The sequence below is a fragment of the Furipterus horrens genome, unplaced genomic scaffold (assembly GCF_987537825.1).
Source record: "Furipterus horrens unplaced genomic scaffold, mFurHor1.1.pri manual_scaffold_5, whole genome shotgun sequence".
NCBI lineage: Eukaryota > Metazoa > Chordata > Mammalia > Chiroptera > Furipteridae > Furipterus > Furipterus horrens.
In genome coordinates this window covers 162,812,539-162,840,128 of record NW_028327175.1, presented here as the reverse complement: position 1 = coordinate 162,840,128, position 27,590 = coordinate 162,812,539, and the positions used below count along the sequence as shown (strand labels likewise).

The 27,590-nt window shown below is 34.8% G+C and overlaps 1 protein-coding gene and 1 pseudogene across 2 annotated transcripts in view; both read left to right on the top strand.

The window, feature by feature from the left end:
• P4HA1 (prolyl 4-hydroxylase subunit alpha 1) overlaps window positions 1–27,590 on the top strand; it is a 97,712-nt gene that overhangs the window by 38,366 nt on the left and 31,756 nt on the right. Inside the window, exons 6-9 of one of the 2 annotated variants that reach the window (XM_090279471.1) lie at window positions 13,300–13,539; window positions 15,330–15,526; window positions 19,728–19,904; window positions 23,308–23,378. In XM_090279471.1, coding sequence (XP_090135597.1) covers window positions 13,300–13,539; window positions 15,330–15,526; window positions 19,728–19,904; window positions 23,308–23,378 — 685 coding nt within the window. Of the gene's footprint in view, window positions 1–13,299; window positions 13,540–15,329; window positions 15,527–19,727; window positions 19,905–22,192; window positions 22,264–23,307; window positions 23,379–27,590 lie in introns of both variants that reach the window. The other variant, XM_090279473.1, reaches the window with a different exon arrangement.
• On the top strand, window positions 631–2,085 carry LOC150010277 (methionine aminopeptidase 2 pseudogene; annotated as a pseudogene).

Genomic DNA, 27,590 nt, shown 5'->3' with positions numbered 1-27,590 from the left:
GAAATGTATTTCTTAGTAAATTTTTCTAAACTGTTATGTCATGTAATATGGTTTTATTTTGTGATAATAAATTGAAAGGACTCTTCTTGGTGTCAGTTTACTTAAATTTGGGTCGCTACATTCAGTTTGATATGCTAATGTCAATCATCCATGCCATTTCCTTTGAACCAAAGAAATGTACAACTTATTCTTTCTCCTCATCAAATTCTATTTGCCCTTTGTATGAAAGTTGGTTGTAGTCGTTTTCTGCCAACATCACACTTTTCCTTATCTCATTTTCTTTATCTCCTTGCTTATTTACTTTTTTGTTCCATGTTTTCTGTTTTGGAAATAGCCTTCCCTTTCAAATGCTGCATTACTTTCTCATTTTTTTCTCTTAAGAATCTGATTCCCAGGCATTCTGCTTTTAATAGGATATAGCCTCACTTCTTTTTTATTTTCTTCTTTTATAAGTATGATTCTCAGACACTCTGCTTTTAATAATTGCGAGTAGATCAGTAGGAAGGAAAAGCAGAGATAATTTTACCAGCAAAGTGGAATAGCTAGAAAATTTCTACTATTTCCATCATGGCTTGAAATGTTGCCAGAATATCAGGTCATGTAAAAAATATTACTGATGCGGCTCTCTCGGGCAACATGGTGGGCATGGAGGAGGCTGCGTCCTCTGGGAGCCACCTGAATGGCGACCTGGATCCAGACGACAGGGAAGAGGGAGCTGCCTCTATGGCTGAGGAGGCAGCCAAGAAAAAACGGCGAAAGAAGAAGAAGAGTAAAGGGGCTGCCCCAGCAGGGCAACAGGAACCTGATAAAGAATCAGGAGCCTCAGTTGATGAGGTAGCAAGACAATTGGAAAGACAAGCATTGGAAGAGAAAGAAAGAGATGATGACGATGGAGATGGTGATGGAGATGGAGCAACTGGAAAGAGGAAGAAAAAGAAGAAGAAGAAGAAGAAAGGACCAAAAGTTCAAACAGACCCTCCCTCAGTTCCAATATGTGACCTGTATCCTAACGGTGTATATCCCAGAGGACAAGAATGCGAGTACCTACCCACACAAGATGGGCAAACAGCTGCTTGGAGAACTACAAGTGAAGAAAAGAAAGCATTAGATCAAGCTAGTGAAGAGATTTGGAATGATTTTCAAGAAGCTGCAGAAGCACACCGACAAGTTAGAAAATATGTTATGAGCTGGATCAAGCCGGGGATGGCAATGATAGAAATCTGCGAAAAGTTGGAAGACTGTTCACGAAAGCTGATAAAAGAAAATGAATTAAACGCAGGCCTGGCTTTTCCTACTGGATGTTCTCTCAATAACTGTGCTGCCCATTATACCCCCAGTGCTGGTGACACAACAGTATTACAGTATGATGATATCTGTAAGATAGACTTTGGGACACATGTAAGTGGTAGGATTATTGACTGCTTTTACTGTCACTTTTAATCCCAAATATGATACATTATTAAAAGCTGTAAAAGATGCCACTAACACTGGAATAAAGTGTGCTGGAATTGATGTCCGTCTATGTGATGTTGGTGAGGCCATTCAAGAAGTTATGGAATCCTATGAGGTTGAAATAGATGGCAAGACATATCAAGTGAAACCAATCTGTAATCTAAATGGACATTCAATTGGGCCATATAGAATACATGCTGGGAAAACAGTGCCCATTGTGAAAGGAGGAGAGGCAACAAGAATGGAGGAAGGAGAAGTATATGCCATTGAAACCTTTGGTAGCACAGGAAAAGGCGTTGTTCATGATGATATGGAATGTTCACATTACATGAAAAATTTTGATGTTGGACATGTGCCAATAAGGCTTCCAAGAACAAAACACTTGCTAAATGTCATCAATGAAAACTTGGGCACCCTTGCCTTCTGCCGGAGATGGCTAGATCGCTTGGGAGAAAGTAGATACTTGATGGCTCTGAAGAATCTGTGTGACTTGGGCATTGTAGATCCATATCCACCATTATGTGACATTAAAGGATCATATACAGCACAGTTTGAACATACCATACTGTTGCGTCCAACATGTAAAGAAGTTGTCAGCAGAGGAGATGACTATTAAACTTAGTCCAAAGCCACCGTAATGTCTTTTATTTTATAAGCTTTGTTGGAATACATTATACCTGAATTAATTTTGCAGTATGTCTGTTTAACAGTGGATCTATGTAATACTTATATTCATGTTTTAAAAGGAAGGAATTTGATGAAAGGCAAACCATCTAATATAATTAACCACCAGAAAAGCTTTCGGGACTTTCAAATGTTAACTGTTTTTCTCCTGTCTAGAAAATGCTATAAAGTTCAAATTAGGAATGACTTAAATATTTTGTTTTGAACACCTAAGAGATGCTTTTCAAGTATTTATATTGCCATATTCTTATTTGAATGCTTTGAATGACTACATCCAATTCTGCACCTATACCTTCTGGTATTGCTTTTTAATCTTCCTGGAATCCATTTTCTAAAAAATAAAGACATTTTCAGATCTGAAAAAAAAAATATTACTGGTGCTACGTACATGTATTACTGGCATACTGTTCTTTTATGTCTTTTTGCATATCCCTGAGAAAAATATTCTTAAATGCTGCATTGTAAGCTCTTAGAACTGTACACCAGTTCTCCTAACTAAAAAATAATAGGAGACTCAAAATGGCATGTGTTTCTTTGGTTTCTGGAATTGCATCATGTGAAACCATTGTTTCTTGGTATCCTTTTCTAGAGTAGTGTGGAGTAGAGTTAATTAAGGGAAAAGTGTCAAATATGGATCTTCATCTTCATTTTAGGAATACACTGATAATCAGTTACTATGCATAAGTGACTAACAGGAGGCCAGAAAGAAAAAAAAAAGTGAATGGAGGTAGTTGTATGATTTGAATATTTGATTGTATTGGTCAGTGTGATCCTTCAGTGCATACACCTCCATGCTAGGACTCTGCCTGCTACTGGAATAGGACAGGCCATATCCTCAGACTAACGCATACTTTCCCTTAGAGAATGAATGCCTGATCACCAGCAAAATGTGCTGACAACTCGATTTCCTCTTAATTTATTTCTCATAAACTCCTTGTCTGCTAGCCTTTAAAAATATATTAATACCATGGGATATAGCTAAGTTTGGTTGTAGCCAATATAGTAATTCACTGAAGTGTATTGAATAAAAATGAATTAAGGAAAACACCATTGTGTTCCCTTTTCTACCAGTTTCCTTTGTGATATCATCAGATATTTAAATAAATGTATAAGATTATGTCTGTTCGATCAGAGAAACTGTTGGTTAGTCGGCTTTTGACCCATAGTTTCTTTTAAAAACTTTACCCTTCTGGAAGAATGACTTCTAGTACAATATTGATTTATTCTCAGAAGTAAATATTTGAAGGGAAATGCTGTCAGGTAAGTATTATTTATTTTTATTATCTAATTGTATTTTATTTTTTCACATACTAGTCATTTTCTTTTCTGTTAGTATCAAAAAGGCACTTATGTGATTTTCTTTATATAGCATAAAAAGAGCCCTATAGGACATGACTTTCTCCTTTTTGATGTTATTTATAAGACATTTAATTATGGAAAATATCAAATATAACAAAATAAAGGAAGTGACACAATGAGCCTCTACTTATCCATCATTACCCAACTTCAAAAGTTTTTTATACTTTGTCATTCTTGTTTCTCTGTTCTCTCTACTTTTTTTGTTGTTGTTGCTGTTCTTACTGGACTGCTTCAAAAGCAAATCTTAGATAGCATGTCATTTTATCTGTTAGTAATTCGGTATGCATATTTAACTGATTAGGTCCTTTTAAAAAATAACATAGCCACTTACTGTTATCTAACCTAACCAATGGACAATATTTTATTAATACAATTTAATATTTAGTCGGTACTGTGTTTCTCTGGTGACTTCAAAGATGTCTTTTTACAGTTGCATATTTTGGTTACGTCTCTTCAATCTCTTTTATTTTTCCTTCTCATCCTTTTTCTCTCCCACTCATTGATTTGTTGGAAAAATCTGGGCATATGTCCTATGGAATGTATCACATTCTGGAGTTGTCTGATTCCTTTTGTATTGTTTAACTTGTTCTTCTAACTCTGTTTCCTGCTAACTGGTTATAGTTTGAGGCTTAATTAAATTCATTTTTAAGTTAACTCCATAGGTGGAGCTCTGAACTTTCTGTTGAATTGCATGACCTGATAACACACTTTTTGTGATGCTGATTGATGAGTAGCTTCAGTGGTTGGTGACTGATACTCCATAAAAAGTTCTCTGTGAATGGATTTGGCAGCCTTAGATGACCATTGCCTAAACTATTTCATCAGGGGTTGCAAAATGGTGGCTTTTCTCATTCTATCATTCCTTCTACTTTTATTAGCTGGATTTCTATAAATAAGAACTTTCTTCTAGGAACCATTTGGTTACCCTGAACTATATAATTTATGCGTGAAAGGCAAGATAAATCCTTGATTCTTTTTCTTGTGTCAGTTTTCAGCGTAATGAGTTGATGTCATGATAACTTCAGTGGTAACTAGCAGAGGCGGATTTAATGGCAGGTGCTCCAGGTGCACCGGGCACATGCCCTCGGCCCCGACTTCTGAAGGGCCCCAAAAAACCATGTATTTTTATTTTCCCTCTCTCTTTTTTTTTAAGGGGCCCAATATTTTCTTCTGTGTCTGGGGCCTCAACCAACATTAATCTGCCTCTGGTGACTAGCGATTTTTATCTGAAGTATCATCATTATGAACTCACTGATGTGTGTATACAGTGTTCCCTCACTTATTGCAGTTATTACGTTCTAGAACCCCCACCCCCACCCCCACTGGGCGATATGTGAAAATCTGCGAAGTAGGAACCTTATATTTATTTTAGTATTTATATATATTTTAAGGCTTTATAAACCCTTCCCCCACACTTAAAAACCGTTCCCAGTCCCTTATTAACCTCTCCCAGTCTCTTATTAACCTTTTCCACACTTTTATAAACACTACTTATGTTCTTAAACATATTCTACACTCCTAAACCTACGTAACTTTAACAACATACGTATACAGTACCACAAAATCCTGCGGTATAGCGAAAAATCCATGATAAGTAATTAAATATATTTTTAAAAATCCCACGATACAGTGAGGCTATGATAAGTGAACCGCGATATAGAGAGGGACTAACTGTATATGTATGGTTTTTTTTTCTCTTTCAATCCATTAAAGTCATTATTTCATTTGATGTTCAGATTATCCCATTTTAGGTCAGTGGAGACCTCTTTAGATTGGCTAATTGGTTTTTCTGAAATGATTTTATTATTATTCTTTGCTAACAAGGAAGCTTCTTTGTTTTGTGTTAATATTTTTTCCAGGTTTACCTTTATAAATTTCTATCCTAGAGCAGGAGTTGGACATTTCTTTTTTTTTTTTTTTAAGTATATTTTATTATGTTATTAATCCAGTGCTTTTCCTTTTGTCTTCCTCTGCCCAGTACCCCTCCTTCCCTCCAGCAATCCCCGCTCCCTTAGTTCATGTTCATGTATCATGCAAATTCTTTGTCTTCTTTATTTCCTTTACTATTCTTAACATCCCTCTGTCTATTTTGTTTCTATCAATTATCCTTCTTAATCCCTGTACCTTTTCCGGCATTTACCCCTTTCCCCCCTCCCCGCCGATAACCCTCCTTATGATATCCATATCTATGGTTCTGTTCCTGTTCTGGTGGTTTGCTTAGTTTTTATTTTTTAGATTTAGTTAATGGTAGTTGTGAGTTTGTTGTCATTTTAGTGTTCATAGTTTTGACCTTTTTCTTAAATAAGTCCCTTTAACATTTAATATAAAAGGGCTTGGTTATGATGAACTCCTTTAACTTTAACTTAACTGGGAAGCACTTTATCTGCCTTTCCATTCTAATGATAGCTTTGCTGGATAAAATAGTCTTGGCTGTAGGTCCTTGCTTTTGATCACTTTGAATACTTGCCAGTCCCTTCTTGCCTGCAAAGTTTCTTTTGAGAAATCAGCTGATAGTCTTATGGGAACACCTTTGTAGGTAATTGTCTGTTTTTTTCTTGTGGCTTTTAAGATTCTCTATTTTTAACCTTTGGCATCTTAATTATGATGTGTCTTGGTGTGCTCCTCTTTGAGTCCAATTTGTTTGGGACTCTGTGCTTCTTGGACTTGTATGTCTATTTCCTTTGCCGAATTAGGGAAGTTTTCTTTCATTATTTTTTTAAATAAGTTTTCAATTTCTTGCTCTTTCTCTTCTCCTTCTGGCATCCCTATGATTCGGATGTTGACACTTTTGGAGATGTCCCAGAGTCATCTTATTCTCCTAATTTTTTCTTTTTTCTTTTTTGAATTCTTGTTTCTTCATTCTGTCTTGGTTGACTGTTTTGTGTTCCAATTCATTGATTTGATCCCCGATTTCCTTTCCTTCACTATTGGTTTCCTGTGGATTTTCCTTTATTTCACTTAGTGTAGCCTTCATTTCTTCCCTTTTGTGTTTGCCATACTCAAGGAGTCCTCTGAGCATCCTTATCACCAGTGTTTTGAACTCTACACCTGACTCTCTGTTTCACTTAGTTCTTTTTCTGGAGTTTTGATCTGTTCTTTCATTTGGACCATATTTCTTTGTCTCCTCAACTTGGCAACCTTCCTATGTTTGTTTCTGTATTAGGTAGAGGCTTTATTTTTCTGGTGCTGGAACCCTGGGCTGCATGGTCTGGCCTGGGGATGGGATTGCTCCCTAGGTGTCCCTCCTGGCTTTTATCTGCCACACGTGAATGTGGGGCTGCCACCTTGCCTCTGCAACACCCATCCTCTCCACCCCAGCTCTCTGGCTCTGCTCCTTCTATCTCTCCGGGTGAATATTTCTTCTTTAAATCCTTGATTATTGGGCTTCTGTTCAGTTCAGTTTTCTGGCAGTCCTGGTTGTCTTTTGTTTTGAAGGTCGTTGTGATCCTTCTTATGGTTGTGTGAGGAGGTAAAATGTGTCTACCTATACCTCCATCTTGGCTGGAAGTCCAGGAATTAGACCTTTATATAATGAGCCTTGATTCTTTTTAATGGGGAATGATGTTTAGGGAGCAGAGTCTAAAATTAACAATATGACCTAACATACCTCTATCTATTGAAAACACCTAAATCAATGACAAATAATAGCAATAGACATCCCAAGAACCTAACTAGGCTCTGTTCCCTAAATGTTGGACGCCTCTTCATGTGTTTAGTGGCCATTCATATCTCTTCTTTGGTGAAGAATCTGTTCCTAACCATTTTGAGTTCTAAGAGTTTTCTATTGTGGATATAAGTCCTTCGTCAAATAAATGTGTTGTGAATATATTTAACCAGTCTTTTGTCTTTTTTGAAAAAATATTGATGGCTTTCAAAGAGCAGAAGATTTGATTTTTTTTCTTTTATGTGTAATACTTTTGGTGTCATATCTTAAGAAATCTTTGCCTCACCTAAAGTCTCAAATATTTTTTTCTTTTCTAGAAATTTTATAGTATGAGATTTCACATGAAGCTAAGCATACATTTTGAGTTGATTTTTTTTGTAGGGTAGGCAGTAAGGATCAATGTTTGTTTTTTAAAATATGAATATTTAGTTGGTTGAACAACATTTATTGAAAAGACTTTCCTTTCTCCTATTGAATTGCCTTGGTGTCTTGGTCAAAAATCATTTGATCTACTTCCTGACTTTATTCTGTTCCATTGATCTGTATGTCTATCCTTAGACAGCACCATACAGTCTGAATTACTATAATAAGTAATAAAGTAACATATGTAAATACATAATAGATAAATATAAAGTAAGCTTTATAAAGTATTGAAATCAAGTATTAAAGAATAAGTCCTCCAACTATGTTCATTTAAAAATCGCTTTGGCCATTTTAAATTATTTGAACTTCCTTATAAACCTTTGAATCAGTATGTCAGTTTCTACAGAAATGCCAATAGGAATTCTCATTGGGCTGTGTTGAATTTTGGGGAGAATTTGGGCAGCATTGCCATTTTAACAATATAAAATTTTCTAATCTGTGAAAATGCTATATCTCTCCATTTATATAGGTCAGAGAAGTTGGGGTATGAGACCAGATATTTTGACATTAACGTTAAACAACCTTGAGTCTCACAATTACTGTTCCAACATTGATGTCAAAAGTTTGGACAGTTTTTCCTCCATGTCTCCTTCCTCTCTCCTCTCTCCTTCTCCTCCCCTCCCCCTCCTCTTCCTCCTTCGCCCCTCCACTTTTACATCTTTAATGAAAGCAAATTTATCACAGGCTCAGTTTTTAATTCATATCTTATTTTTGTCCTTTTCTAGTGTTTAAATTTTTTATATTACTTTGGTTTCTAAATATCTGATCTGTTTAGAAATGTGTTGACAATGAAGTGTGATAACACATTGTTCAATATAGAAACATGAAACTAAGTAGCATAGTGGACAATATCCATTTTGAGGTCTGAAATAATACCCTTTTCATTGAATTGCCATGGGAATCAAATGAGCTAAAAGCATGTGAAAGCTGAAAGAGCTAAATGTTATTATTAGTGTTTTTATTGACAAAGAGGCACCCAAATAACCTTTAAAAAATGAGATATAATTGTTATATAACAGTTTAAAGTGTACAACATAATGACTTGACATATGTATATATTGTGAAATGATGACGCAGTAAGTTAACATCCCTCATCACTCATAGTTAACACAATATTTTGTGATGAGAACTTTTAAGATCTCTCTTAGCAACTTTCAAGTATACAGTACACTACTATGAACTATAGATAACATGCTGTACATTATATCCTTGGTACTTATTTATTTTTTTATTATTTAATTTTTACTTTTTATTGTATTTTTTTTTCTGTTACCATTTATCCCCCTTCTAACCGCTTCCACCTCCACCCACCACGCTCCCCCTGGTTATCACCACACTGTTGTCCATGTTCATGAGTTCTTTTTCTTTTTTGCTTGAGGACTTATTTATTTAATAACTAAAAGATATATCTTTTACCTTTTGACCACTTTCACCCATTTCTCTCATATTATTTGCAAAACTTCTTATTTTCTTTCAAAGTTCAGACTAAACCAGTAAGAGCCACTGACAAGTCTCAACTTTCGTTTCTGTACTCCTCAACCTTTTCCTTTCTTCTTCCTATATGTGACTATCATTTTATTAGTTTGTCTATTTCCATTTCTTTTGGAATATATATGCGTATACTTCTATTTCATGTCAACATAAATACAGAAGGTAACATGGTATACTGTAAATACTTTCTGTACCTTGGTATTTTTATTTATTGATATGCCCTATGTATCACATCATATATCAATATATAGGAATCCTTCTCATTTCCTTTTACAGCTACATGTTACTCTTTTTTGTGGAGGTTATTTGACTAGGCCCTTATTGATGCACATCTGGTTTGTTTCAGTTCCAAAAGTAACACTGCCAGTAACCTTGTGCATATGTTATTTTGTATTTTTGCTAAGTGGTCTTTGGGATATTTTTTCTATCTGTGCTGCCACTGAATCAAAGAGGAAATGCATAGGTAATTTTGCTAATACTGTCCCAGTTCCCTTGCATAGTGTAATGGTTGCATCATTTTGCATTTTTACTGTTAATCTATGAGAGTCCCTATTCCCCACAGCATCACCAAAAATGTTGTCATACTTTGAGATTTTTGCCAATCTGATAGTTTACTTTAATTAAGATTGGCTCCTATGTATACCAATTTCTTTATCATTCTTCTTGTACCTTAGATTTTCCTTTTAGAACTATTTTCCTCTTCCTTAAAAGACATCCTTAAGAAGCCATAACATGCACTCTGCTTGGCTTGGGATTCTTTGTGCTTCTTGAATCTGAAGTTCCATGTGTTTTAATTCTGGAAAATTGTCCACCATTATTTCTTTAAGTAGTGCCTCTCCCACATTCTCTCTTGTCTTCTTCTGGAACTCAAACTAGACATAATTAGACCTTCTTATTTTTTTCTTCCTTGCTTTTTACTAGCCCATCGTATTTATCTCTATCTGCAGCCTGGGTCATTAATCCCGTGGTAATTTTTCTTCTTCTTCTTTTTTTTTTTTTTAGTGTATTTTATTGATTATATTGTTACAATAGTTCCAATTTTTTCCACTTTGCTCCCCTCCACCCAGCACCTCCCCTCCCCCAGCAATCCTCCCCTGCAAGTCCATGCCCATGGGTTGTACATACAAGCTCTCCTGCTTCACCCTTTCATATATTCTTCTTCTTTTGTTAATAAATAAATGACTAATTAATTATTTTAACAATAAAAAATAACAATCCCTCCTTCTCAGACTTAAAACCCTTTATAATCTTATAAAGGACAATGGGCAAAGGTCTCGAGCTCCTCTAACTGCTTCAAGCTAGGCATGGTCATTGTCCTACCTACCCTTGGGTCCAGAAATCCCTAATAGGAGTGGGGGTGTGGAGGGGAGGGTGACCTTCCCACACAGGGAAGGATCGTGCAAACTCCAGGTCAGTTGGCTGTCCCCGGACAACGGCATGCTTGGTTTAACAGGCTGGCATCCTTGTTGTATTCTGGGGGCAACAGATTTGGCAACAGGGTTTAAAGACATCATTCAATCCATAACCACTAGATGACAAAAGGCAGGTATTAATTTTTCAATGTCCCACATTAGGGAAAAAAAGGGCTTCTTTGGAGGAAGATGTGCCAGGCACATCTCACCTGTCCAAAACCCTTTTGCCCATTATACTTAATTTGGGCTGAGGGAAATATTTTAGGATTTCCCCCCTCTTAGACCTCTGGGCCCTTTCTATCCAAGCCATTAGGATAAAAAAGAGAAACCGGTTTTGTAAAGTGAAGCCCACAGACCACCCCATACTTCACCAACCCAGCCACTTAGTTCAGCCAAACCGTTGAGTCTCAGGAGGCAGTGATGCGGAAAGGATTAAGTGAGGCTTATACGTACAGACAATCACTCAGGTAATGAGATCATAGGATCCCATGGTAATTTATTCAACTCTCTCTTCTAGGTTTATTATTCTCTTTTTATGTTGAATCTATCTTGCTGTTTAACCTGACCAATGAGTTTTTATTTCATTGATTATATTTACCATTTCTGGAGATTGTATTTTTTTCCTTTTATTTTAGGTTATCTTACATGTTCTTATTTTCTGTTCTTTTCCTTTCCTTAAACATTTTATTCACAGTTATTTTGTATTTTTAATCTGATAACACCAATATCTGAAGATCTTGGGGGATGTTTAATATTGTTTGTGAATAGTTTCTGCTTACTTTGCTCATAATGGACTTTTTCATCATGTGCTTCGTAATTTTGGAGTGTGTGCACTTCTTTCAATCCTGTGTGGGAATATTGCGAAACTTGAAGTGATTTTTTTGTGTGTGTAGTAGGCAGTAAGAATCAGTGTTTTTAAAAATATGAATATTTAGGTTTTATCAGAATTAAAACTGCCCTGGCTGGTGTGGCTCGGTGGATTGAGTGCCGCTCTGCGAACCCAAGGGTCACTGGTTTGATTCCTGGTTGGGGCACATGCCAGGGTTGTAGGCCAGGTCTTCAGCTGGGGATGTGCGAGAGGCGACCAATCGATGTACCTCTTGCACATCAGTGTTTCCCTCTCGTTCTCCCTCCTTTCTCTTCTTTCTAAAAATAAATAAAATAAAAATTAAAACTATGCTTCAAAGTACACAATCAAGAAAGTGAAAAGACACTGGAATAAAACATTAAGAGTGATTGAAAGAAAGTGAAAAGGCAACCCACAGAGTGGGTAAAGAATATTTGAAAGTTATATGTGTGAGAAGAACTTATATTTAGAATATGTAAAGAATTCTCATAATCAATAATAAAAAGATGAGATTTTTAAATGGGCAAAGGCTTTAAATAGACAACTTTTTTAGAGATGTTATACAAATGGACAATAAGCATGTGTAAAGATTCTCAACATCATCATAAGGAAAGTACAAATCAAAACCACAGTGAAATACTACTTCGTACTCACCAGAATGGCTGTAATAAAAAGGATGGACAATAACAAGTATTGGAGAGGATATGGAGAAATTGGAACCTTCATACAATTGCTGTTGGGATTGTGAAATGGGGTAGCCACTTTGGAAAACAGTTTGGCAGTTCCTGAAAATGTTAACATAGAGTTTCCATAGGACCCGGCAATTCTACTGCTACATATATATTCTCATTTGTCCGTGTGAAAACTTGTACACCAATGTTCATGGTATCATTGTTCATAAAAGCCAAAAAATGGAAACAACCCCTGTCCATCAACTGATAAACAAAATGTAGTCGTCCATACAGTGGACTATTATTTGGCAATAAAAAGTACGCTAAAACATGCTAGAAAACATCATGCTGAGTATAAAAGGCAGTCACAAAAGACCATACATTTCATGATATCATTTATATGAAATAACCAGAATAGGCAAATCTATAGATACACAAAATAGATTAGCACTTGTCTAGGGCTGGGATAGGGAGGGGGAGAAAATAGGTAGTGACTACTAATGGTAATGGTTTCTTTTTGGGGTGATGAAAATGTTCTAAAATTAGATTATGGTGATGATTGCACAATTCTGTGAATATACTAAATGGATGAATTTCATGGTATGTAAATTACATATCACTAATGCTGTTGGAAAGGTAAAGGAAAGGAGGAGGAAGAGGGGAGGGAACCAGTCGAAAGGTTTGGTTCTCTTCTGTCCGTCCATTCATCTCTTGCCCAGATTATTGGTTAGGAGGAAGATAAATATATCTGATATGGTAGTTCTTGCTGTGTTAGAAAATTGTATGCATCCACTTAACTGAAGTTTCATTTTGGTTTAATGGCTGATAATTGACGTCTTGGGAAAATGAGGTCCCATGTGCCCTTTAAGCTGTGTGATTCTTGCCATGTTTTATTACCTTGTAATTTTTTTCTTTGTTTATAAATCTAGCATAATTCCTGCATTTCCTACCTCAGAATATTGTAGTGAAGTTCAAATGAGAGCTGTATAGTCCTAACTCAGTGATTTTCAACTGATGCGCCACAAGAATTTTTAAATCATGCAATACCTGACTATTTAGCCAGGGGCACTTACCTCTTTTCCCTTAGATACACAACAGTAGCCATCCAGTGTGAATGAATGAAAATTATACCAAATTTTCTGTCGGATTGGCAAACAATATATGTGTTTTGGTGTGCTGCGGAGTTTTAGTAATTAGTTTATGTGTGCCATGAGATGAAAACGGACAGAATTTGCTGTCCTAAATAAATATGGAGTCATATTAAGAACCCTAAAGTCCTGTGTTTTCTCTCCATAGGAGTAAAGCACAAGTCTTTTCTAACTGTTGAGGACTGTTTTGAGTTGGGCAAAGTGGCCTACACAGAAGCAGATTATTACCATACAGAACTATGGATGGAACAAGCACTGAAGCAGCTGGAGGAAGGCGAGGTTTCTACCATTGATAAGGTCTCTGTTCTAGACTATTTGAGCTATGCGGTATACCAGCAGGGAGACCTCGATAAGGCACTTGTGCTCACAAGGACGCTTCTTGAACTAGGTATGCTAACTTGGCCTAATACAAGGTTATAGATATGTTGGTTTTATACACACACACACACACACACACACACACACATATACTGAATATATATCATCATATAGCTTTGGCACTTTTTATTTCTTAGAATTCAAGTGCCTCATTAATCAAACATTCTTTATCCTCTTTCTGATTATTCTCTAAATGAATGGCAATTGACTTTTCTCACCTAATAGTACTGCAACAGTGGCTATGTTTCTCTGCTTTGTGCTCTTCAGGAATTTCAAAATTGGACATAATCTAGCTAACTCGGTGAAAAATGTTTATTTACCATGTTGCCATACTAAATATCAACCGATTTCTTTTGAAGGATGTTTTTGGTTAACTGCATTTCATATTCAAAAACAGTGATTTGAAATAAATAGACGGAAAATATATTTTTCATATTAAAATGTTAGAAAAATGTGATATTTTATGAAGATTTTACCACTAGTATTTAGACGAGATGTAGTGTTTCTCTAAGTATGATCCAGGGCCATGTACATCAGAATTACTTGGATACTTATTAGGAATGAAAATTCCTTGGTTCCCACCTGAGGCCTGCTAAATCAAAATATCTAGAGGTGGAGTTGTATGCTAATAAATTCAGGTGACCTTCAGTATGTAATGAAGCCTTAAAACTTAAAAAAAATTAATTATGAGTAGATAAATATTTATGTTTCAGAAGAGTGAAACAGTTCAAAAGGATAAGTCATCTGAAAGTGAACTTTTGATAATTAGGTTATTTATTAATTGAATGAATAAACTGAGATATTCAAGTACCCCTTTTTTCAGTATTTTTTAGTTTTTTTTTTCTCTTGACCTAAAAAACCTTACTCACGGTAGGAAAATTTCAAAAATAGAAAAAGAGTCATCCATAATCCAATAACCCAAAGATACCTACAGATTTTTTTGTTTTCTTGTTGTATATACCCCCTTCACATACACACTTTTCCCTTTCTTTTACAAATTTAGGCTCATATTGTGTATCACAACATATATTGTGAACAGTTTCTCAAAGACAAGAAATATTTGACAAATAAGGCTAGGTTTCCTAAGCACTTCAACAAGTGAAGTTTCTTCATACTGTTCTGCCTTTTTTATTTGTGTGTGTTTGTGTGTGTGTGTGTGTGTGTGTGTTCTCCCGGATGGGTGGAGTAAGTTCTTTTTTCCCTTATTTAAAGATAGCTAAAAATTATGACTAGCAATTCAGAGACAATTAGTGGATTCTGGCTAATTTGAAAATTATATCTTTAGTTTTTCTTTTTTTGCCTCATTTAGAATTTTGGGGCTAAAGTCTACTCAGCCCTCAGAAGTAGAATGTGTTCTGCATTTATAATTTATCTGTGGTAAAGGTTGCTTTTGAACTTATACAGTGTCTTTCCCATGTTAATTACATTTAAGTCTCAGAAAAATCTTTTCCATTGCTTAAAATAAGAATGGGAAATATTTTAAAAATTCATTTGACATCAAACTGATCATACATAGTTTTCTGGCTAATTAGTAAGTTCTCAAAGTAGAAGCAGTAATTACTACTTTGAAATAAATGACTGGCTCTGTCTCCAGGATTCTTTTTATGTAGGGTGACTGTATGTCCTGCTTTACTCGGGGCAGTACTGGTTTACACCTGTTGTTTTGGCATTATAATTTTTACTTGTGCCTTCTCCTGGTTTTGAAGGTAAATTGTGTGGTCCTCTATTTTTATATTATTATGTTCTGATGTTTGAACAACTGTAAACTTACTCATGAACATGCTCTTTCTCTTCTAATAGATCCTGAACATCAGAGAGCTAATGGTAACTTAAAATATTTTGAGTATATAATGACTAAAGAAAAAGATGCCAATAAGTCTGCTTCAGATGACCAATCTGATCAGAAAACCACACTGAAGAAAAAAGGGGTTGCTGTGGATTACCTGCCAGAGAGACAGAAGTACGAAATGCTGTGCCGTGGGGAGGGTATCAAAATGGTAAAGTGGAAAAGCCAATTGTGTGTGAATGTGTGCGTGTGTGTGTTTGTACATAGTGCTAGAGAGAATCAAGTTTTTTTATATTGAAGTCTGTGATAAAAATCAGAATTACTGCATAAAGTTTTATAGTATGCCACATCACCTTTTTTTGTGCGTCACACTTAATATGCTCCAACTGTTAGTAAAATAGCTTTAAAATAAAGCTTATGAATCATATACCAGTACATGTATTTTTGGTAATATTCTCCTTTTCATAAATTAAAAGGTGAAGGATCAAATAAATTAAAGGAAGTGATCAAGTTTTCTCTTACATCTATTTTTAAGTATATTTTATTGATTGGGCTGTTGTTCCATTTTCCCCCTTTGCCCCCTTCCTACCAGCAATCTCCCCACCTTAGTTTATGTCCATGGGTCCCACGTGTAAGTTCTTTTGCTTTTCCCTTTCTTATACTATTCTTAACTTCCCCTGTCTATTTTGTTTCTACCAATTATATTTCTTAATCCCTGCACCATTTCCCCATTCTCCTCCTTCCTCTCCCAGCTGATAACCCTCCAGATGATTCCCATACTATGATCCTGCTCCTGTTCTGGTTGTTTGCTTGTTTGTTTTTGTTTTTTAGATTCAGTTGTTGATAGTTGCGAGTTTGCTGTCATTTTACTATTCATAGTTTTGATCTTCTTTTTCTTAAATAAATTCCTTTAACATTTCCTATAATAATGGCTTGGTGATGATGAACTCCTTTAGCTTTATCTTGTCTGGGAAGCGCTTTATCTGCCCTTCCATTCCAAGTGATAGCTTTGCTGGATAGAGTAATCTGGGTGATAGGTCCTTGATTTTCATCACTTTGAATACTTCTTGCCAGTCCCTTCTTGCCTGCGAAGTGTCTTTTGAGAAATCAGCTGATAGTCTTATGGGAACTCCTTTGTAGGTAACTCTCCACTTTTCTCTTGCTCCTTTTAAAATTCTCTCTTTATCTTTAACCTGTATCACTTTAATTATGCTGTGTCTTAGTGTGGTCCTCTGTGGGTCCCACTTGTTTGGGACTCTTTGTGCTGCCTGAACTTGTATCTCTGTTTCCTTTGCCAAATTAGGGAAGTTTTCTTTCATTATTTTTTTAAAATAAGCTTTGGATTTCTTGCTCTTCCTCTTCTCCTTGTGGCACCCCTATGATTCAGATGTTGGTGTTTAAAGTTGTCCCAGAGGTTTCAAAGCCTCTCCTTGTTTTGTTTTCTTTTTGTTTGTTTTTGCATTCTTGTTTCTTCTTTCTGTTCTGGTTGAATGTTTTTTCTTCCTTTTATTCCAAATCGTTTATTTGAAACCCAGCTTCCTTCCCTTCATTGTTGATTCCCTGTATATGTTTTGCATTACACTTTGTGTAACCTTCATTTCTTCCTTTATTTTTCGCCATACTCTGAGTTCTCTGAGCATCCTTATCACCAGTGTTTCCAACTCTGCATCTGATAGGTTGGCTCTCTCTGTTTTGTTTAGTTCCTTTTCTGGGTTTTGTTCTCTTCTTTCATTTGAGCCATATTTCTTTGCCTCTTCAATTTGGGAGCCTCCCTGTGTTTGTTTCTGTGTATTAGGTAGAGCTGCTTTGACTCCCTGTCTTAGGCGCATGGCCTATGTAGCAGAGGCACCTGTGAATTGGGTGGGGCGGAGCCTTAGGTAATTGCCAGGGCAGGGCCACCCACTTCACCACTTTGTGACTCTGTGTGTGATGGTGGGCTCGGAGAGGGGACAATGCCACTGCCTGGCTTCTGGCAATTTACCCAACTCTCTCCTCATTTCCAGTCACTTCTTCACCCACTTCCCGTATGTGATTGGTGCCCTTTCAGTTGCTGCCCTGGGGTTTGCAAATGTCCTAAGGCCATGCAGGCCCTTTAAGTGGCAAAACCCAGCTGTTCTTTCATTGCCCCAACCCCCACTTGTTTTTACCACCAGAGGTAATGGCAGTTTATCTTCCTGGTGCTGGAACCCTGGGCTGTGCACTCTGGCCTGGGGCTGGAATTGCTCGCTCCCAGGGTATCCCTCCCAATTTTTACCCATCACACGCAAATGTGGGACTGTCTATTCTGCTGCCGCTGCCACTTTTCCAAGCCACACCACCTCTCCGCCCCATTTCTGTGACTCTGCCCCTCTTACCTATCTTCATGAATGTGGCTTCTTTAAATCCTTGGTTGTCAGACTTTTATATAGCTTGATTTTCTGATGGTTCTGCTTGTGTCTGTTTCTGAGATCTGGTTGTAATTCTTTCTATAGTTGGGTGAGAAGGCAAAGTGCGTCTACCTGTGCCTCCATCTGGACTGGAAGTGAAGTTTTTTCTCATATCTTAATCCAAAAGAGATTTCAGCCATCTTAAATAGAAACAATACACCATTCTAATCCATCTTAAGAAACAATGAATTCATCTATACAATAATCTCTTGTGATTTTGCTCCTAGTCAGTCTTGGCAGTATTGCTTAATAAAATGTTTGTTTATTTCAGAAACATTAAAAATGCAGAAAGACTTTCAAGAGACTTTGGCTTTAACATTTATTCTTTAAAATACTAAAACATGTCTATAAATATCCCTTTGTTTATTGTGTATATTTATGTATTTATAACTTTGAGTACCAGTGCTTTAGGATGTTAATAGAGAATAGGCCCAAAACAAAAGCGTTCAAGTCTGGGAAACATAGGTTTTTGTTCAGCCTCAGGACTTTTCAGAGCCTTTTTATGATAATATGTATTATGGATATGGTATTCATTGCTTCTCAACATTAACTGATAATGACACTCTTGTAAGGAATATCAGGTGGTACTAGTATTCACTTGAATTGGGCATACATAGAAGGAAGTGAAGTAGTAAAGTGTTTTTAAGTGTAAACATTGGGATAGTGTTTTATCTTTTTCTCTACTACTAACAAACTCAAGCTGGGCTTGATATTTTGGTATTGATAACTTTTGATACTTGATGACTTCCTGTTGACAGCATGACCTCTAACAACAATCAAGTAGTTCATGTCTATGCTGACGCCTTTGAGTATTTTAAGTTCATGGAGTCCTGGAAGAACATACCTACTTATGCTTTGGGAGCTGATGAGTAAAGACAAGGACAATAACACGCTGTTAGACTCATGAAACCTTTTTAAAAATTTCACATATAAATATTTTAGTACCTTTTGAGGATAAGGACTGTTAAAAAATAACTACAATGTCATTATCACACCTAAAAAGATTCATAGTGGTTTCATAATATCATCAAATATCTAGTTAAGTATTCAAATTTCCAATAGTGAACATATTTTTATAACCCATAAAGAGAGCAAAGTAGAACTATAAATACAAGACATTAATCTGCTAATCTGCCCATTTGTTGATGTGACACACACATGTCAACCCTGCCCAAGATAAAAGGAGCATCCTTTTTCTCAGCATAAATTCATTTCATCATTATACAAAAGATTTATTTGATAAAAAGCTTTGGATTTTACTCTAGGTAAATAACATATGTGGAGAATAAACATGAATCATTATTGTTTTAGTATGTTAACTAATAAAACAAAAACTGATATTCTTGCTTTATATATGACATACTTGTTTAATCAAGAGAATAATCAGCAATGCAATAACTTATTTAGTTAATAAAATACATAGGTGATTGAAAGAAATACTTGCTTTGTTGACCACTCTATTTTAAATACCCACTAAATAAAAGCACCTAGCTTCTCATTTCAGAACTATCTTTGCTTTAAAAAATTTTTTGTTGTGCCACAAGCATTTAACTGGGAGTTATTTAGAAAAACCTGGTTAGGTTTTGTTTTGTTCGTTTTTCCTTTTAGAAATTTTCTGGCTGTTTCCCAGTTGCTCTGTGATGTTTGGAGCAATGCTGATCATTCAGTATTTCCATAAACATTTGTTTCATGTTTAAAACACCTGAACTTTATTTTGGTGAGAGGAGGGTTAAAGGAGAAACCCTCCCTTTTTTCTTATTTAAGGCCTACCATCTCTCTCCCAGAAAATAATTATTAATAAAATTTTTTTAATTCTGAAGGTCCTGTTTGATGCAAAATATTTGCAGTGAACTGTTTCTTTGGTGTCTTCTTCCACAGATAACTCTCTGGATACACGAGCATGATTATTGTTTCTTATCTGCATATGAACAAGCATTAAAAGTATTACTCTGACATATTTATCATTTTTTTAACTTTTATGTTTAGACTCCTCAGAGACAGAAAAAACTCTTTTGCCGCTACCATGATGGAAACCGGAATCCTAAATTTATTCTGGCTCCAGCTAAACAGGAGGATGAGTGGGACAAGCCTCGTATTATTCGCTTCCATGATATAATTTCTGATGCAGAAATTGAAATTGTCAAAGATCTAGCAAAACCAAGGGTAAATAACTTTTCTTTTCTCAATTTACTATACCTGTGTATCAGTTTTTCCTTTGCAAGATTACAGAAATGATCATTGATATGGCAATAACCCCACAGATAGTTATAGATATTGTTGCCACAACATAATGGAGTTGTTAACTACGCTATATTTATACCAGTTTTTCCTCAGTTTATTATCACCACAAATAACATATCTTGCAGATGGGTTTTTAAATTAAATTTATTGGGGTGACATTGGTTAATAACATTATATATAGAAATACATGTTAAGCTCTTAATTATGAAAATTATAGATGAAATTTTATTTCACATTCAACAGATTTGTCTCAGCCTTTTCCTGAAAAAGTTTCCTATGTACTTTGAGTCCTTAGTCTCAGAGACTAATCAAAAATAAACTTTTTCATTCTTCTGTATTTTTATCTGAAAGAATACTTGAAGTATTTTATTTCCTTTTTAGGCATATTATTACTAGAAAGTAATTAATTTGGCACAAGCATCCTGCTAATTTGAAATAATAACACCATAGTTTTCTGACTTCAACCTACACATCATTTATCTTATTAAGAAAAACAGTTTAGCCCTGGCCAGTGTGGCTCAGTTGGTTGGAGCATGGTCCCGTAAACTAAAAGGTCATGGGTTCGATTACCAGTCAGGGCACATACCTAGGTTACGGGTTCATGCCCTGGCCGGAGCATATATGAGAGGCAACCCATCAATGTTTCTTTCTCACGTTGATATTTCTCTCTCCCTCTTTACCTCCCTTTCTCTCTTTCTAAAATCAATAAGCGTGTCCTCTGGTAACAATAAAAAAAAGATAAAAAACATTTTAATATAAATGCCATCTTATAAACTTAGGTTTAGTGTAGAAAATCTCTTTTTGTGAGAATGTGAGGAAGATATTTATGCTCTTGCTATATATATATATTTTTTACCATTAGCTTGTTACTAAAACATGTTTAGTCTTCTTGATAGGAAAATACAAACTGCCGTCACTTTCATAAAGAGATTGTTAAATAAATACTGGGCATATTTTTGCCCTTTTATTACATAGAAGTTGGCAAATGCATTCTTTATAGGTCCAGATAGTAAATATTTTTTTGGCTTTGCAGCCACAGTTTGTCAAAAACCACTCAGCTCTATTGTTGTAGTGCAAAAGCAACCATAGAAAATATGTAAGTAGGTGTGGCTATATTCCAAAAAAACTTATTTTCAAAAGCAGATGGCAGGCTGAATTTGGCCCATGGGCCATCATTTGCTGATCCTTGTTATATCTTAAAGGTTGGATTATCTGGATATCTGTACTGCAAAATGATCTTAAAGTTAGAATTTTGTTGTTGTTGTTAAGTCCTATTGCTTTTCCAAATTGCTACTTTTTGTTCTTTACCAAAGATTACATTTTAAAAAATGGAAAAGGCGGTCTAGTAGATGTGGATACTTTACAAGTGAATTCTTATAAATTTCTACTTATAATTACATCATATTCTGTCATTCTCCTTTGGATTTCTATTTTGATCCATTATTTGTACTCAGTAAACCCAGTAAACCAAAGTGTCTTGGTAGACTATTTATTAAGAGGTAAGGTTTGGAGGCCAAAATCTTCAAAAGGGTTGCCTCAGTTGTATTATTTTGATTAAGAGATTCAGGGGCAGTAACAATTCTATATTCATTTTGTTAACATCAGAATCAGCCTCCATTTTTAAAAAGTTTAAAATCATTATCTTGGTTATCATCTTTTTCTTAATATTTTTGACATTTATGAGTTCTTTTATTTGTGCTTGATCCAAGATTACTTTACTGTATGTGTGAAATAAATATGAGCACATATCTTGAAGGAAGAAAGGATTGATCTTGAAACAAATTTTGAACATTAACCTTTGCAAAACAGTGTCATCACTTAAAAATAATTAAAATCAAAAATTTGGAATGGATCTTTAATCGCAAATAGCCTTTCTTCTAACTAAACTAGACTTCAAATTTTAGAAATTTTTCTTTTCTTCACTGTCACATCCTCTAATCATTGAAAGAAATTTAATTTTTAATCTTTTTTTTCTTTGTGTACTCTCTTCATACAAAACAAAAAAAATTTGAAAATAACTTTAAAAAATACAAAAACCTTAAAAAACCCCATTGGCTTTCAAAGCTTAACACAAGGTGATTGGAAGTCTTGAAGTTATTCTCTTTTCAGCTTCCATTGTAAAAATCCCAGAATTCTGACTGGTTGGGTAAATGCGATTTATTTATTTTTTTTGTTTTGTAATGCAAGTATTTTGATGGTTGGCTTCACAGCTGAGGCGAGCCACCATTTCAAACCCAATAACAGGAGACTTGGAGACGGTACATTACAGAATTAGCAAAAGGTAAGAGATGTGTATGCTGCATATTTTGATCTCTTAATGAGTGTTTCGTACATCCTACAGGAATTATTCATTTTAAGGAAGTAGGTCATTTTCAGTCTCCAGCTCAAGTCACCACCTGTTTATATATGCATGGATAAACTGCGTTGTGTTTCACAGGTCTTTTCCTTTAACTAGAAGTTCTGTTTTTAATCTTGAATTGTTCTGTTATTTTTAGGGAATTAACACGTTTTGCATTTCTGTTCAGATCAGGAATTAAATATCCAGGAGATGGTTTGCTAGGTATTTTTCTGTTTCACTTTTCTTGTCCAAGCAGGGGAAAAAAAGAAAAAGAGGCAGCCTGGATTAATCTGGAAGTAGTCTTTGTTTATGCAGCTCTCTCACATTCATAAAGGCTGCCGTGAATTCATCATCCTTCATGGTGATTATATTGGCATTGTTTATACATCTTGTAAAATACCATTGTCATTTTGGAATAATCTGTATTCCTCTTATTGGAGTTTTTATGTTAAAAAAAACCACAACACTTGCTGACTAAAAAGTTAGCAATGGAAAGAACAGTTATTTTTCTGATCTCTCTTCCAGCTGCTATTACTTATGAATTTAGTTGCCTTTTACTTTGCCAGACAGACTTAACAGCAGTTTTGTCTTGGTCAGAAATAAATGATTTTGAAAAGACTACCAGTTTTTCTTTTGTCATAATATTTAAAGAACATTAAACTTCTAGATCTGAGAAAGTTCCTGTGAAACCCAGTGCTAGAAATCATTTACATACAGCTTCAAATGATTATTTTTTTTAAAAAAAGTGAAAGGACAATAAATCTACAACAAAAATTTGTCAACTCATTTTCTCTTGATTTAGAAGTGGCTTTTCTAATTGCCACCTTTCTAAATGTTTTTGCTGATTTGAAACCATCCTACCATCCAGACCAATCTGAACCCTTCCAATCACCTGTGGCTTGGCAAAACAAAACAAAACAAAACAAACAAAAGTCCAAAATTGCCTGCTACGTGAGTAAGTCCTTGTCCTTTCTCTTTTTTTTGTAGCTGAGCCGAGCTACAGTACATGACCCTGAGACTGGAAAATTGACCACAGCACAGTACAGAGTATCTAAGAGGTAAGGGAGTTATACAGAGAATTTTAGTCATATTTGGACCATTTTCTTTATTGAGAATTAATTTCCATAAAACCCATAATATGGTTTCAGAGACCTAGGCTGTTAGGCCTAGGTGTTTGGTTAAAACCATGCCTGAATTTTCATGATGGACTAATAAACAGAAATGGTTATGGGGCAGTTGATAGAAATTTTCCAGAGTGACTTATTAAATTTCAAAATCCCTGCTGTGACTCTCTGAACCCCACCAGCTAAGTGAAGTTGTATTCTCAAATTGAAGAGAGTTCCCAAAGACTATTCATAGAAGAAGGCCTAACTTGATCTATATAGTAAAGCAGGGCTTTAAAAACCTCTGGGTCACCCAGTAGCTGTAGGTATTAAGAAAATAAGTCCCTTCAAAGATTATATAACAAATCTTTGCAAGTTAATTGGTTTTAAATTATTTGACTTTCACAGTGTTTGGAGAGAATCTACTCAAGTCTAGATGACTGAAATAACTTTTAATATTAGATAACTAATTTACTTATGGTGGAAGGAGCTCAGAATAAGTGACATTATTCCAACAGAATGCCCTTTCCATCGACTTATTTATGTAAAAGTTTCTTAGTATCATAAAAGTGAAAATAGAAGTATCATTGCGCTAATTCAGTCTCATTCTAGCAGTAAGTAATATTTATTCACAGATATAATACCTAATTGACAATAATAAAAATAAGTCCCATCCATCTCAATAGGAACATTATAATATATTTTCACTTTTTATATTTGATAATGATTGTTTAATCATGTTATTTAAATTAACTGTATTACTGATAATTGTAATGTCATTCCAGAAGATGTTTTTAACACTTATACTTTAATGTTATAGGAAATTTATATTTTATCAATTTATATAGATATTTTTTGTTGTAGAGAAGTATAATATGATTTTTATAAAAACACTCAGGCACGGAAATATATTGCTCTAGGACAGGGCTTCTCAACCTCAATACTACTGACATTTTGGATCAGATAATTCTTTTTGTTGGCAGTTGTCCTGAGCTTTGTAGGATGTTTAGCAGTATCTCTGACACTCATTAGATGCCACTAGCACCCTTCACCCTAGTTGTGACAATCAGCTGTCCCCTTGTAGGCAAAACCTTCACCACCATTCCCTAGGACCCCACATCTCCACCCCTATTGAGAACCACTGTTCTAGGATAAGAATAGAATGAAAATGAAAGTCCAAGGGAGAAAAAGAATGAAGTAAAATTGTCAAGTATTAAAAAACACTTTATTCGTGCATTTCTTTAAGTAGATGATGGTGGGCATCAAATAATTTAGAGTCCAGTGTATACATTAAAAAGTAATAATTTTTCAGAAATTACCACTATTTTCAATATGACAGAACTAAATCTGTTGAAACTATTATGTTAAAAAATTTTAGTTGTCAACTAGAGAATTGTGCAAAGGAGTACATAGATTTTAAAAACTTTTAGGAAAGACTAAAAAAAAAAAGGGATATTACTGTGTTAAGTCATAGCAAAAGTACTCTGAAGGCTGGGCAGATTGTGCTGATGAGTTTCCTCCTCCTTTTTGGGCAAAGCTATATGGTCTTCGTCTATTAACCTTCATCATCCCCCAAAATGTATCCTGGCTTTTTAACTGTCTTCCCTTATACCACTACCTTCTTCCTTGCTTTAGTTAGAAGACATAATTAAATTTTCTGTAATATAATTTTGATTCAAGAACACTAATAGATGGTAAGGATTTGCAGAAAATAATTTGTATTGTATATTGTAATTAGCTATTTTATTACAGAACCTTTTTTATGTCTAAAGAATTAACCTTTTATCTATTTTTGAAAAAGAAAACAAACCATTATATATTTTATCAGAGATTATTACATGGTTTTTAGACATTTTTACTATCATAAGTATCCAAATTCTCCAGATTTGGATGCTTTAGGAAGTGTATAAAACAAAATTTCATGAAATTAGTGTTTTGGAAGTCATTTTTGGGAATTTTTCCTATGTACAGTAGACCTTTTGAAGAAATATGCAGCCCACAGAATCATTGGATTCTTGCCAACAATTCAAAATAAGTTATTCTTGGAAAGGTGACCTACAAACATTTTTCCTTAGGAACTAAATATTTCTAAACATTATGAACTTATTTTTTAAATATTTTAATTTTAAAGCTCTGAGAAGCAGTTTTATTAGATATTTCGGAAAGGTACAGCCGTATTTATATTACATATGACAGCAGAAAACATTTAGCGAGTAGCATTAGAAGCATTGGAACACTGAGTAACACCAGAATAAAGTCACCCCATTTTGGCAAAGTGTACAAGTATGTGTGTGTGTTTCTGTTCAAAACAACCCAGTAAAAAAAAAGAGCACAGTAATTTTTTTCATCTTTACTCTTGGGAAAATAGTTCAGCAAACCTTTTAAAAATAATATGTGAGTTGAAAGAGTTTCTTAACTGTTAGAGAGGCATTTAGTCCATTAAATGTCCAATGCTTTCACATTTTAACAAAGAAAAAATTTTTAAATATTTTTGGGATTTAATAGTTATGTTGGGATATTTTCTACCCATCACTAAGTTTTGAAGATTCCTACAAGCGAAATAAATGAGTATTTTATGTTTCCTTCATATGTTATACCTCTGAAAAAGGTATCTAAAATGCAAAATAGAAGAAAGACTTTGTATGTATTAATGTTAATTAATGTAACTTTTGCTCTGGGAACATCTGTATTTGAAAGGGTCAGAATGGAATTTCAAAGAAATGTCTAAGTTATTGCATCATTTTCTGTGGAAGTCAAAATATGTTTCAGTGTTCTAGCAAATAGAATTTTCTTTGGGCAATAGTATGTGTAGGAAATCCATTACTGTTTTAAAAATGAAAAGTTTATTTACTTTATTGACTGAACTTTTGACAAGTCATCTCTGTCTTTGCCAATATTAAAAAAAAAAAACAATAAAACCCTAAAAGTTTTCTAGAGCTAGTTAATGGAGGAGCTAATAATTTTGGCTAAATCAGAGGAATGGAATTTCAGTTCTGAAAGGTAAGCATTTAGTTATATGCACCAAAAAGACAGTTCAGTTATGTGAGCTCATGAAGTCCAGTTCAAGTAATAGAAATGATATATGCAAATAAACAAACTATTTGGTGTGGTGGAAAAAGCTTCTTTAATTTCAGTGGGTTTTTCCTAAATTTTAAAGTACAGCTTTCCTACAATAAGATATTTTAGTGTGCTTGAGATTTAATTTACCCATGTTAATGAGGAACAAATACAGTATAAAAGTATATTAATATTTTCACAATATGGGGACATATACAAATAGCTTTGAATGATATCAGTTTTATTAAAAATTGGAATAACTTTTAACAACAGCATTGCCTTCTGTTGGGTTGATCCGTGCTTCTTACATTAAGATAACTGAAATGGACAGATCTATAGTATTATTGCATAATTGTCCCATTAAGAACCAAAGGGTCATGTCTGGATGATTAGCCTTCCTTTGTTAACTCAAGCACTTAAGAGAAAAAGTTTTGAAAGTTTTGCCTTTTGTAACTGGCATTTTGGGTCCTGAATTATCTTTTGGAAATAATCGTAGTGTGCTGTACACCTGAAACTAATACAAAATAATGATGTAAACTAATAGAAATAAATAAATACATACACACACACATACAAAGACAGATAGGTTAAAAAAAATCACATAGTGATTTTATATTAGTTGATATTTTCCTTTGGAGGTTTTATAACAGCCTTCCAAACCTCCAAAATGGTATTGTCTCTCTGTTTACTTGAGCATGCCTTTCTTACTTATGTATTAGAAATATAGTCATGCAGTGTGAGAATGTTGCTCCTTACTCAAAGCATTCCTGTGATACTTTTAAAAATCATATATTAAAAGAATAGCCCTGGCTAGTGTGGCTCAGTGGATTGAGTGCTGGCCAGCAAACTGAAAGGTCGCAGGTCTGATTCCCAGTCAGGGCACATACCTTGGGTTGCAGGCCAGGTCCCCGTTTGGGGGCATGCGAGAGGCAACTGATCAATGTTCCTCTCACACGTATCAATGTTTCTCTCCCCCTCTTTCTCCCTCCCTTCCCCCCTCTCTAAAATAAATAAATGTTATCTTAAAAAAATTTAAACAACAAATTCTAATTATAAAAATTAAGACATTAACTCTGGATGTACAGCTTAACTCTCAGGTTCCTGTTATTA